Source organism: Furipterus horrens, unplaced genomic scaffold (genome assembly GCF_987537825.1).
Source record: "Furipterus horrens unplaced genomic scaffold, mFurHor1.1.pri manual_scaffold_15, whole genome shotgun sequence".
Classification (NCBI taxonomy): Eukaryota; Metazoa; Chordata; class Mammalia; order Chiroptera; family Furipteridae; genus Furipterus; species Furipterus horrens.
The window spans coordinates 17,726,673-17,739,197 of NW_028327185.1; the positions used below are offsets into that span (position 1 = coordinate 17,726,673).

Below are 12,525 nucleotides of genomic sequence, written 5' to 3' on the forward strand. Positions count from 1 at the left end.
TCTCTGCTTCTTCCCTTTTCTCAGCATCCAGGTCTCTCTTGATTTTAATTGCCCACAAAGAGTAGTGGATTGAAGTCTAACGTACTTGAACCGAGAGTCTCCCCTTGAGAAGCAGGGGTGATTTACCTAAGGGGAGCTCAACGCTGGGGGAGAACCGCTGGTCTGCCTGTGGGGAGAGAGAGAGAGAGAACATCAGCACCGGCCCAGCGTGCCACTCACGCCGGTCGGTCGTGCCTGGGCCAGAAGGCTAGGAATTTCTGACTGTGAGGCTTTGTGAGTAGACGGGGGAGGAGGGGCCTAATTACACATTTTTCCCTTTAATTTCTAATCCCAGGCCCCCATGGCTCTCTGAACATATCATTCTCAGTTTTCTCCTGGAGATGCTCTTCAAAATGAACTCAAGATCTGACGTCCACCTCCACCCACTCTTTCCTGTAGCCAGCATTGACTGTAGGCCCCAGTGGGAGGGGTTTCATCAGGACACATCCTACCTGTATATGAGACGGTGGCGCCTACCGGTGACAGGGCAGCATTGCAGCGTGGTTCTGTGAGACCTGATTGACCTGCGAGCCGAAGCGACATGAGGGAGTTGCTCTGCCGAGTACTGGCAGTGCCGTCGGGGGGCTGCCAGGCATTGAGGAATCCTGGTGGGGACTGGGGCGGGGTGGGATGGGGCGGCGTGGGCGTGGAATCCAGGGGATGGAGGGAGAGCATAGCATGGCAGTGCCAGGTAGACAGAATGCATCTGCCTCCCTGCTGCTGCTCTGGGCTGATGCTGCTCGGCCTCTCTCCTGCCAGCTTAATTTTCTCATCTCTTGGGAATTGTTATTTTTTAAAATTTTGAAATACAATTAACTTCTACATAAGTCAGGAAGAAAGAATATTCTAAAAATGCTTTTTTGTCAGAAAGACATTTTCTAGTCAAGTTTGCTGAAATTAATCATTCCTCTGAAGTAAGAGGACCTGCTTCAGCTAACGTGGGGAATCCCTTTTAACAAGAAGTGGGGCAGCAGCTGAGGAGGGGCTTCGTCTGAGAGCCCCTCACACGGGAGGGCCGTCCTCTGCTTAGAAGAAGAAGGAGGTGGAATCAGAGCAGGTGTCAGAGACTGAGGCTGCAGGAGGCTCCTTACAAGGGCAGGTGCTCAGCTAATGTGTGGGCTCTTAACGGTGTCTCCCCGGTGTCTGCCGCTCCTATCTCCAGGAATGCTTTTGACCTGATGCAGGAGCCATTGGGCTTCATAGATCTTATTTAAAAGCAGAAATAAGGGAAAGCTGCATGTGAATAGCTTGCCTTGTGCTCCCGCTGCTGCGGGCCACCTACTGCTTTGGGCATTTACTGACAGCACAGGAGCTTGGGAAGGACTGATTGCTCTGGAAAAGAAGATTGTGACATGAAATAGATTGCTCCTGGGCCTGCATCTCATTGCAAACTTGGCTTTGAGGTCAGCGTTTATCAAGAGAGTCACCTTAGTTCCTGGAGGGAGAGGGAGAGTAGGCGGCTTACGATTGCCGTTGAAAATGGACAGACACCCTAGAAATACATAGTTGACAGGTGTTGGGTCTGGGAGTGTTTTATGTAGTTATTTTCCTTTTATGTAAATAAGATCTATACATACGTTTTATTTTTTACTTTTTAAAAAACTTTAGTCTTTTAGATATCAGTTTTAGATTTCCAGAAAAGAATGGACACATAGTACGGAGTTCCTGTATATCTGGCACCCTGTGTCCCCTATTGTGAACATCTCGAATTAGTATGACACATGTGTTATATTTAAAGAACCAGTGTTGATATGCTGGGACTCAGGTCCTGAGTTTTCCCTTCATGTCCATTTTCTCTTCTGACATCTTATCCAGATGCCACATTACATTTTAGCCATCATACCTGTTCAGGCTCCCTTGGCCGTGACTCTTTCTCAGCCCTCCTTGTGTTTGATGACCTTGATGATCTTGAGGAGTCCTGGTCAGGAGTTTTGCAGAAGCTCCCTCATTTGGGGTTTGTCTGCTGTTTTTCTCATGGTGAGCATGTGGTTATGGGTATCAGGGAAGAAGACTACAGGGGTAACAGGCATGCAATTTAAAAAGTCAGTGCATGAGCTAATCATGGGCAAAAAAGAAAGTTCAGTGGCCTGAGTAGAATAACTAAAAGTGGGGTGAAGGCTGGACCCTCACATTGGGGGAAGGCGAGCTTAGTGTTCCCAGCAATGGGAATTATGTCTAACTGGGAAAAGCCTTACAAGTCAGCGGAACCCTGTCAGATGCATCACTCCAGGGGCAGGATGCGTGTGATTTTAAATGCCCTTGTTACACATCAGGAAACTGGGGCCCAGAGAGGCAGCCTGCATTGCCCAAGGTGATGGGGATAGGTCAGCACTGGCTTGCCACATAACCACACATTGCCAAGCTGGCCCTAGCGGTGTCGCGGGTGTCTTGAGTTTCTAGGTTGAGCGGGCTGGGTAACTGATGGGCGTCTCATCTGTATGTGGTCACGGGGTTTTAGTGGGAAGATTTGGACTGAATCAAAGCCGTGGGCTGACCACATACGGAGTGCGTGTGCAGGCGAGGCGCCAGGCCCTCTGCCTGGGAGAAAAGTTCAATAGCGGTGTCATGGCAGCTCCTGACTTCAGTACAAGTAAGTGACTGTCACAGCTCCCAAATATCAAGCTTCCTCATGGTGTTTCTCACCAGCCTGCATTCTTCTTGAGGGTTCCCAGTAAAATAAATGAAGTGGGGACCTTTATCACAATATATTTTTTATTTGAGAAGAAGTGGCTATGGCGGAAGCAGGCCGTGACTTTGAGCCCACAATGGAGATTTGCTCCCGTCTCCTTTTGGCAACGTTGAGTTTCAGGAGCCAAACTGGAGTAAGAAATGTGCAACCTGACGTCCATGAAGCCAGCAGTTCTCCGCCCTGATCACGTTCGAGCTGCCCAGGGAGCTGTAGAAGACGTCCCGGGCCGGGCCCAGTCCCAGAGGTCGTGACTCAGTTGGCTGGGGCAGGGCCAGGCCTTGGAGAAAGGCTTTCTGTCTTGCTCCTCACTCGGGGCTCCCAGAGGTCCTCATTTGTGAGCCTGCCTGTCTTTCCAGTCTCACCTGAGCGAGGGTTTGGACGCTGTCGTGAGGTTGCCCTGGGAAGCTCCGCAGGGCTTTTCCCACACCTGCAGCCCTTTGGCCCAGCTCCCTGGTGATGAAACCCGGGCAGGTGGGTTCTCACTGCCACCCCCGCACACAGTGTGTGTTCAGAAATGGCTGAGGGACGGAGCGAAGTGCACGTCTGGCCTTTGAGGTGCGCGTGTCCCCTTCTATTCTGGTGCCACCGAGAAGGGCAGGCAGCACTTCTTTAAGGAGCTTGCTGGTCTCAGCGACAGCTCTTCATTAAAAGGAGAAACCAGTTTCTTTCATAAATGCCTAGACAGACACCCATGTTTGCAGAGTATAAGCTTCTGGTTGTAAGGGGAGTTTTGCCGCGGTTCAGAGTGACCTACTAGCCTTTCTGCAGGTGCCTCCCCTGGGCATTCTGGCATGTTCTCAGGACCCCTTCCCAGTGAGTTAAAATTATGTTTATCAATTGGTTAATATATCACACCCCCTATTTAGACAATAGAAGTTTGGATAGTGACACATCTCTCAGCAGGTTTCTTTATCCTCTCTCAGGAAGACCTAGAGGTTTTCCTCAGGACCACCCTGCCGGGACCTCCCCCCTGAAGAATTAGAAACATTAAATAGTCCTTGTAGTTCCTCTGTGCATAGTGAAGGTACTGGTTTGTAGGAGGTCTTGGTCTTTCAGTGGGTCTGCTCTTCACATTTGGCTTTCAAGTAAACATTTTAGTTTTGTGTCTTAGCTTGGCAGTAGCTCGCTAGAAATGAGCTGTGGAAATATACATGCCATCTTTTCAACCTGGCTTCTCTGCTGCAGAACCTGACTGTTGCCGCGCAGATCGGCGGCGGCGGTTCCTGGGCCGTCACTGAGTAGCAGTGGGAAGTAGGTGGTTGTTGAGACAGGAATCAAGCCGTCGTTCAGATGGTATTTCTGGTGACTTAACCTGCCTCTGAGCACATGGCCAAGCCAGCTGAGATAATTTCACAGTGACAACGTGTATTTCAGTAAGGGGAGGTTAAAAACGACCTGTTCATTTTCTCTTTTTCTCCCACAGCGGTAGTTTTATCTTTGTTAACAAATACAGCGTTGGCCATTTGAATTTCTGAAAGTGGTCTACGATGATTTAGCAATATACGTCTATTTTATTACCTAGTTTTATGTGTGTAAGCATGTTTATGTTGGTTGGTGTTTCATAATGTAGAAACCATCCGTATAAATAGACGACTTGGACTTGCCCCTGTTGTGACTCACTCTTGTACCCCCGTCACCTCAGAGCCTCACGCTAAGAGACGTCTGGGTACTGCAGTGTTCTGTCTGCCTTTGGAGTGTTCGCGGCTCATCCCTGCCACTGTCACGTCTTACTGCTGTGGTGAGTGCAGCGGTTTCTGAATACGTACGCCAGTTCTCTGGCTGTCCTCACAGAGTGTGGCTCGAGTCCCCTTCCCCTTGCATGGGGCCGGACATAGTGACTTGCTCCTAATGACTACAGTGTGGGGTTGACAGTGTATGAGTCCCAAGGCCAGGACACAAAAGGGGTCCCAGCATCCTCCTTTCTCCCCCTGTCCCCCTGTGTCCCTCGCAATCCCCCTCTCTGGGGTCACGTACTCTGTGCTGTGAGGACCCACAAGGGCCCTCCCTGTACACAGGTCCGCGGTGCCGAACCATGGCTTCCAGCCCACGGCCATGTGACTGAGCGGTGCCGGCTGCAGCCCTCAGCCCTGGTCAGACCTTCAGATGGCGGCAGCCTCACGGAGGCCGTGGGCCAGAGCCCTCCAGACTCCTGACCCTCAGAAGCTGTGTGACATAGTAGTGTTTCTTGTTTTAAGCTACTGAGTTTTGAGGGAATTTGTTTGGCGTCAGCTGAGAACACAGTAGGTTGCCTGGCACTTCTGGATTTCTTTCCTCGCCTGGGAAATGCAGGGCTGGACTAAATAGCGCCGCTAATGAGTCAGTGGCAGTCTTGGGGCTGCCTGGCCAGTGGATCCTCGTCTGCCCCGCCACGCCCCCCTCATGTCCTCTGACCCGGTCAGCAACATTCACGGCCACCTGTCCTTCGAAGCACAGCCTGCCCTCCACAGCGACTGACACTTCGTCTGTGGCAAAGCCAAGCCCACTCCTTCTTTATTTCTTCTTGCGCGGAAACAGAGACAGATTGTACTGCGAACTTAATGGGGAATATTCTTTTCATTTTAAAACCTATATTTACACTTAATTTTCATAACTATCCAATAGACCAACCAATTGGAGTTATTGTTTCTGAAAATAATGTCACTGTATTAAAAAGTCATTGCTTTTTTTATCGGCTCTGAAATAGGCTGAACTTGGCTGCTGTCCTAATTATGGTCAATAAGTGGACGTCACTCAGTCATTTATGTCCATCTGACCTCGCTCCAAGCCCAACTTAATTCCATTTGCGCCTCGGGTAACAGACTCTCTGCTGTGAGAACCACGTGGGCAGGGCCCGCGGTGAGCTCTTAGGCTGTGAGAACTAACCGGATTCACATATCTGGTAGTAAGCGCCAGCTTGGGTAAGTTGGTAAACAGGACGGGAATTAGGGTTGGCATTCTCTGAAACGCCAGTTAACGGGGGAGAGGCGCCTCGGCACCATGGGCAAGGCTCCCTGGGTCCTTCCCGAGGTTGCATGTGGATGAGCCAACACTGAGGTCCCGATGGTGAAGCTGGGTGACAGCAGCACCCTGTGCTCCGCGTGTCTGTTTTTTTTAATACTCACCTGAGGATATGTTTTTATTGATTTGAGAGAGAGAGGGAGACACACACACACACACACACACACACACACACACACACATCAATGTAAAAGAGAAATATTGGTTGGCTGCCTCCTATATGCACTGCGACCAGGGATTGAACCCGCAGGCTTGTGGTGTATGGGACGACACTCCAACCAATGGAGCCACCCAGCCAGGGCTCCACAGGACAGAGTCCTAGACCCCTGGTTAAATCGCCCTGACAGCTCAGCTTGCAGTCAGAACACGGATCCCGCCTTGTCTGTAGGTGTCTGGAGCCCTGTCTATCTGTGGGTTAGTCATTAGGGATTCGGTGCCAGCATCCCTCCCTGGAGGGCAGGAGGCGCAAAGCAGAGACGGGCCTGCATCCTGGGGAATTGCAGCGCACCCACCAGCCGGATCACCGGCATTGACTTCTTGGCCGCTTTTGACCCGGCATCAAGCCTCATCCTGACTCCTCAATCTCGGCAGTTCAGACTTGTCACTGAAAAGAGGGCCCGTCCCTCATGTCATTTCACAGGGAGAAAACAGACAGAGCAGTGGGGAGCATGTCCTGGATGCTGGTGGGCACGGGAGCCTTCCCCCTGCATTTGCATTCAGCGCGTTTCCATTTTAAGCTGACCCTCCACTGCTGTGAAGTCTCATAATATATGGGGGGGCAGCCGGTGAGGGGGGTGCTATCCTAATGAAAAGCGCCCACTACAGAGTGGGCAAAGCTGTGAAAATCAGTCTAGGGAGGACTGGGAAGTGAGGGGTTCTTTTTCAGCTGCCTTTATTATTGAGCAGCTGTAGTAAGCATTCATGGTGCTGTAGGGACAGAAGAAATGTGACGTTTCTCCTGCCCTCTGAGGACCTGAAATGGATTTGGCTCCCTGACACTTGTGCGATGGGCAGAAACTATAATAAAGTGCCGCGTATGTGCTACCCGGCTGTGTGCGGGCAAGCAGGGAGCTTGAGGCACGTAGCCCAGCGCCCCCGTGTCGGGGAAGCTCGGTGATTTGCCCGGCCCCAACGGTCACTGGCAAAGCCATGGCTGGAACCCAGGGCTCTGGCTCCTGGGCCCGGGCTCTTCCCAGCATGCTGTGTGTTCTACTTGTCCTTTCACTGTTGGTGTCCCCCACCCCCACCCCTGGACCCTGTCCTCTCGGCTCACACCCTCGCTGGTCTCTCTCACGCTCACCAGAGCCTGTCATTGCCGTTCCAGAGCTCCAGGCGTGTGTCTCCAACTCCTCCGGTACCTCCTGCTGGCGTCCTACAGCAGCCGCGCTATTTCCAGAACAAATTTGGCTTTACTCCCTAGTGCCACTCCTTCCCCACTGAGACCGTGTTCTCATGTTTGTATCGGCGAATGGTACTCCTGTCACGTTATCACCCTGCCATCTCTGCTGCCTTCTGTCCGTCTGTCTGACCGTCTTCCTCCGTCACCCCCTCAGGCTCTGCCTGTCTCCTGTCTGCGTCTCTAGCGCTTTGACTGAGCCACATGTTCCCTTCCTGCGCCACCATCATGGCGTCCTGGCTCCTCTTTGGCCCCTCCAGTCTGCTCCCTGCAGCACAGCCAAAGCGATGTGTCTAGAACTCAAGTCTCAAGTCTCAGGCTGTCTTGCCACTCTCACGGCTTCCCACTGTGTGCCTTTCATTCCTTTCCCTCCATCTGCAGCCATCATCTCACCCCCCCCCCCCACCGCCGGTTGGTTCTTAGCGCCCTCGGGTCTCTGCTGAGGTGTCGCTTCTCATGTGCAGGCTTCCCATTGCTCTGGCTGGTGTCCCTGCCCTCTCCCAGTGTGGGACATGTGGCACTGTGCCAAGGGGAAGCTGCCTGGTCCCACTCTATCTCCAGGGACTTCCTGACTGTCCAGCAAAGGCTGTGGGTGCCGGGAAGGGAGTGGAAAACGACAAAGTCTGGAGCTGTGGAGGGGCGGTGGGTTGTATGCGCGTGGGCACTGTCCCGGCCAGCAAGTCCGGCCAGCCATCCTGAGCTCTCAGGAACGTACGGGCTCAGACATTCTAAGAGGAGCGGTCACTGCGTCGTTTAATTTTGGCTGCCGAGCTGGTGGAGGGGAAGCCGTTGCATCTGAAGGCGGCAGGGGAAGGATTGAGACCACGACTCCAGCACTGATTCCCTGGGACTCCGATCTAGGCTCATTATGTATCCTGCATTGCCGCCACTTCCTCCTCTGTGAGGTGCGGGGGTGACAACACTGTCAGGGAGACTGATGTGCGCGCCGTGTCCAGAGTGGAGTTGGCCCCTCGTAATGCTGTGTGAGTGTCAGACAGCCACCAAGGTGGCCCTTGCTTTCCTTGCTCCTCTTCATCATGGGCATCATTTTCTCGAGGGACAGGTAGTTCACATGGTTCTTTGCAGCTTAACCACTCTGATTATGTGTGTCCGTTGTAAAGTAGGAAGTATGAGAGTCCAGGTTTGCTGCAGGGATGAGAAGCTGTGTATGTGGAATGCCTGGCGCATGGCAGCCGTTCATAAATGGCACTCAGCATTATTCCACCTGCGGGCAAAGATGTGGTGCCCTAGTAAGACGCAGGTCCTGTCTCCGGGGAGCGGGGGCGTGGTTGATTGGGGGGAGGAGGGGTTAAGGAATGTTACATACGAACTGGTCAGTCTTGTTTGTAGGAGGAAACATCTCTTTTCTGAGAAAACGCTGATGCAGCTGCTGAAGTGGTGAACACTACAGATAATGCCTTGATTCTCACATGTAGAAAATAAGACCAAAGTCATGGGCCCCACCTGCAAGGTGCGCTTTTGAATTTTTTCAAGCACAAGGTTAAATGGTTTGATCCATTAGCCAATGTATGTAGTAAGCCGAGTGCCTGCAAACAAAAGTCATTAGCTACAAAGTGTTACAAGATAAAAATTATTAATGCTTAATTAAAAGCCTGCACAGTGTGACTCTGGTATCTTCATTACTTGCTGAGTGTAGTATTCACACACATTTCCTAATACCGTAAAGGCAGTTAGTAGGTGAGATTCTCTCACTCCATGCATTTGCCAAGATGGCTGCAAAATCATTGTGAAAGTAAATTGAAAGTTTATTTATAACCATGTAATCTCAAAAGTCAAATTGTAAATATTTTTCACATTTTTTGCAGCAAAAAAATTATATTGGTACACAGATGAATTTTAATACAATTATGATGTGGGATAGGATCACCAAAATCTCAGGACTTGGGGTACTGAAAGGCCCAAGAGAGGCCTTGTGTCAGGGGTGGGGCTAGGACCACTAGAGTGCAGGGTGGTCCCTCTCCCCAGCCCCTGGTGTGCAGTGGGGTCATCCTCAGGGGGTGCCCGCCCAACATTTCCATGTGGCCCTGCTGGATGAACTCTGCCTGATCCCTTCACTGCAGCAGCAGCTGCAGAAAACGCTGCCTGCAGAGGGCGGAAGCCCGGGCACAGTTTCTTTCATTACTGTGCCTTTCGAGTGAAAATGCAGATTATTGGCAGAGTAAGCTGCACGTGGGGATAACGTATGATCTGGCCCAGCCCCAAGGATTTCCCTTCTTGCAGCTTTCACTTTACATTTTCAAGAGACCAGAAGTCTTCGGGGGTCAACTTATGGACAGCACACAGTTCCCTGCTGGTCAGGAGGAATGCCCTGAGGGGTCTTAATGCTGCAGGCCCTCCTGAAAGCATCTGCTCAGGAAAATGGCCCATTGACAGTACTTGGCTCACGGAAGTCTGTGTGGGTCAGTTACTAGCCATGGAGTATCTCTGATTTGGGTTATGTACAGAAACCTTTCTTATTTTATCCACAGGAATCAGATTCCAAGGGATTGAAAAATACATTTAGCTGCGTGGTCATGTCGTTATTTAGTTTGATTTAATGTTGATAGATTAGAGTAAATTGTTCGTGCAGATGAGTTGAGTAAACTCTGCCAGAGCTTATGTCTTATTCTGGTTTCACATTAAGCCCTTAATTTGCAGCTCTGTTCCATTGACAGTCCTGTTAGAGTAAGCTCGGCGGGTCTTTTCGCCTCTCTCCACTGTTCTGTAGTGGAATCAAACAAATCACGTAACAACCTCTGAGGAGGGCCCTTAGGGACAGTCTGGTCCTAGGGCACCCTTAAACCACCTAAGCTGCCTAGAGAGCGACCCTGATTTTAATGGCTTTAATTTAAGCACTATTAAATTCTTTTATTTAACCCACTTTCCCTATCTCCCTTCCCCAGTCTCACAGATCCTCAGAGCCCTGGGAGCTGCCAGAGTATTGCTTTCCCATAAATGTACAAGGCAGTTATAAAATGAAGAGAGAAATGCACATCCTCCCTTAGAAAAAGTCACTCCCACAGTTTGCTCCCCTTGCCTCTCTACCAACTGTGAAGTTCTCGAAAGTTCTCGGAGGCAGGTCCCTTCCCAGAGATGGGAATTCTCTGTCACTCATCCTGACATCCCCAGGGCTTATGAGCATCCTAAGACTTGGTGTTTATTGAACTGATAAATGACCGTGTTCTTAAAGAACCAATCAGCTCATCTGGTGTCTTTGTTCCCCCAGGAGGACTGGAATGAAATTGACCCAATTAAAAAGAAAGACCTTCACCACAGCCACGGGGATGAGAAAGCGCAGAGCGTGGAGACCCTCCCTCCAGGTACGACAGCAGCCCACAGGCGTGGTCTTGAACTGGTGGCTGGCGGGAGGGAGCCGTGGTGTCCGCTCACTGAAGGAGCTGGGTGTGGCAGTTGGAGCGTGGGGCCAGCGGGGAGAGAATGGGTCTCCGAGGGCAGATGGGGACACTTCGAGAGCAGTGTTGCTGACGTCCTTCGGGCCCAGTATTAGTGGGTGGTGAAGTACGTTTACTGGGAGGGGGCCAAAGTTGTTGAAAGAAAAAGTAGAATTAAATAGAAAGTACAAGATGGTATGTATCGGTTCACAGATTTTTTAAAGACTTTAACTCTGTTAGAGCAGTTTTAGGTTCATAGCAAAATTGAGCAGAAAGTACAGAGATTTCCACATATTCCCGGCCCCCACACATGTACATCCTCCCCATCACTCCCCACCAGAGGGATACATTTGTTCAAGTCGGCGAACCAACATGACGTATCATGGTCACCCAAAGTCCATACTTTACATTAGGGGTCACCCTTGGTGTTGAACATTCAGTGACATGGGTCCACCATTATAGTGCCATTCAGACTAGTTTCACTGCTCTAAAAATCCTCTGTGATCTGCCTGCTCCCCCCTCCCCCCAGTCCCCGGCGACCACTGATGCCTTTACTGTCACCGTGGTTTTCCTTTTCCAGAATGCCGTATAGTTGGAATCACACAGTATATAGCCTTTTCCGATTGCCTTCGTTCACTGAGTAATGATCTCCATGGAAGGTTCCTCAGTGTCTTTCCATGGCTAGATAGCGTGTTTGGTTTATCACTGAGTAGTGTTGTATTGTCTCATGTTCCAAAATTTATTTATCCATTCACCAACGAAAGGACATCTTGGTTTCTTCCTAGTTTTGGCAACTGTGGATAAAGCTTCTATAAACATCTGTGTGCAGGCTTTTGTGTGGACACGAGTTTTCAGTTCACTTGGGTAAATACCAGGGAGTGCAATGGCTGGGTCATATGGTACGAATATGTTTATTTTTGTAAGAAACCACCAAACTAGCTTTCAAAAGTGGACGTGCTGCTTTTCATTCCCACCAGCAATGAATGAGTGTTCCTTTTGCTCTACATCCTAAGCAGCATTTGGTGTTGTCAGTGTTTTTGGCCATTTTAATAGGTTGAAAGTGGTGAGATCTTGTTGTTTTAATTTGCATTTCCCTGATGACAGATGATGTGCAGCATCTTTTCATGTGTATTTGCCATGCGTGTATCATCTTTGGAGAGGTGTCTTTTCAGGTCTTTGGCCCATTTTATATTTGGGTTGTTCACTTTCTCATTGTTGAGGGTTAAGCTGTCTTTGTATATTTTGGATAACAGTGCTTTATCAGGTATGTTGTTTGCAGATATTTTCTCTGTGGCTTGTCTTCTCATTCTCTTGACATTGTATTCCCCAGGACATAATTTTTTTTAAAGATTTTATTTTTAGAGAGAGGGGAAGAAAGAGAGAAAAAGAGGGAGAGAAACATTGATTGGTTGCCTGTTACATGCCACTAACAGGGGACCTGGCCCACAACCCAGGCATGTGCCCTCACAGGAATTGAACCAGTGACCTTTTGGTTCTCAGACCAGTGCTCAATCCACTGAGCCACACCTGCCAGGGCTAAATTTTTAATTTGAAAGTTCAGTTTATCAGTTCTTTCATGGATCTTGCCTTTGATATTGTATTTAAAAAGTCATCCCTATAACCAACATCACCTAGATTTTTTCCTTTGTTATCTTCTAGGAGTTTTATAATTTTGCATTCCATAATTTTAGGTCTTTGATCTTTTTGAGTTAAATTTTGAGAAGAGTGTAAGGTCTGTGTCTAGTTTGTTGTTGGTGGTGGTGGTGGTGGTTTTTTTGTGTTTTGTGTGTTTTTTGTGTGTGTTTTTTTGCATGTCGATGTTCAGTTGTTTCAGTACTGTTTGTGGAAAAGACTGTCTGTGCTCCTTTGTATTGCCTTATTGCAATAGATTGTATTTATGTGGGTCTGTGTCTGGGCCCTCTGTTCTATTCCATAGATTGATTTTTTTCCATTCTTTCCCCAGGATTGCACTGTTTCGATTACTTTAGCTTTACATTAAGTCTTAAAGTTGG

The 12,525-nt window shown here is 49.6% G+C and overlaps 1 protein-coding gene across 1 annotated transcript in view; it reads left to right on the forward strand.

The window, feature by feature from the left end:
- Positions 1–12,525, forward strand: part of LOC149992466 (polypeptide N-acetylgalactosaminyltransferase 2) — a 167,394-nt gene that overhangs the window by 83,035 nt on the left and 71,834 nt on the right. Inside the window, exon 2 of the mRNA XM_090263268.1 lies at positions 10,348–10,441. Within this exon, the coding sequence (XP_090119394.1) occupies positions 10,348–10,441 (94 nt within the window). The remainder of the gene's footprint in view (positions 1–10,347; positions 10,442–12,525) is intronic.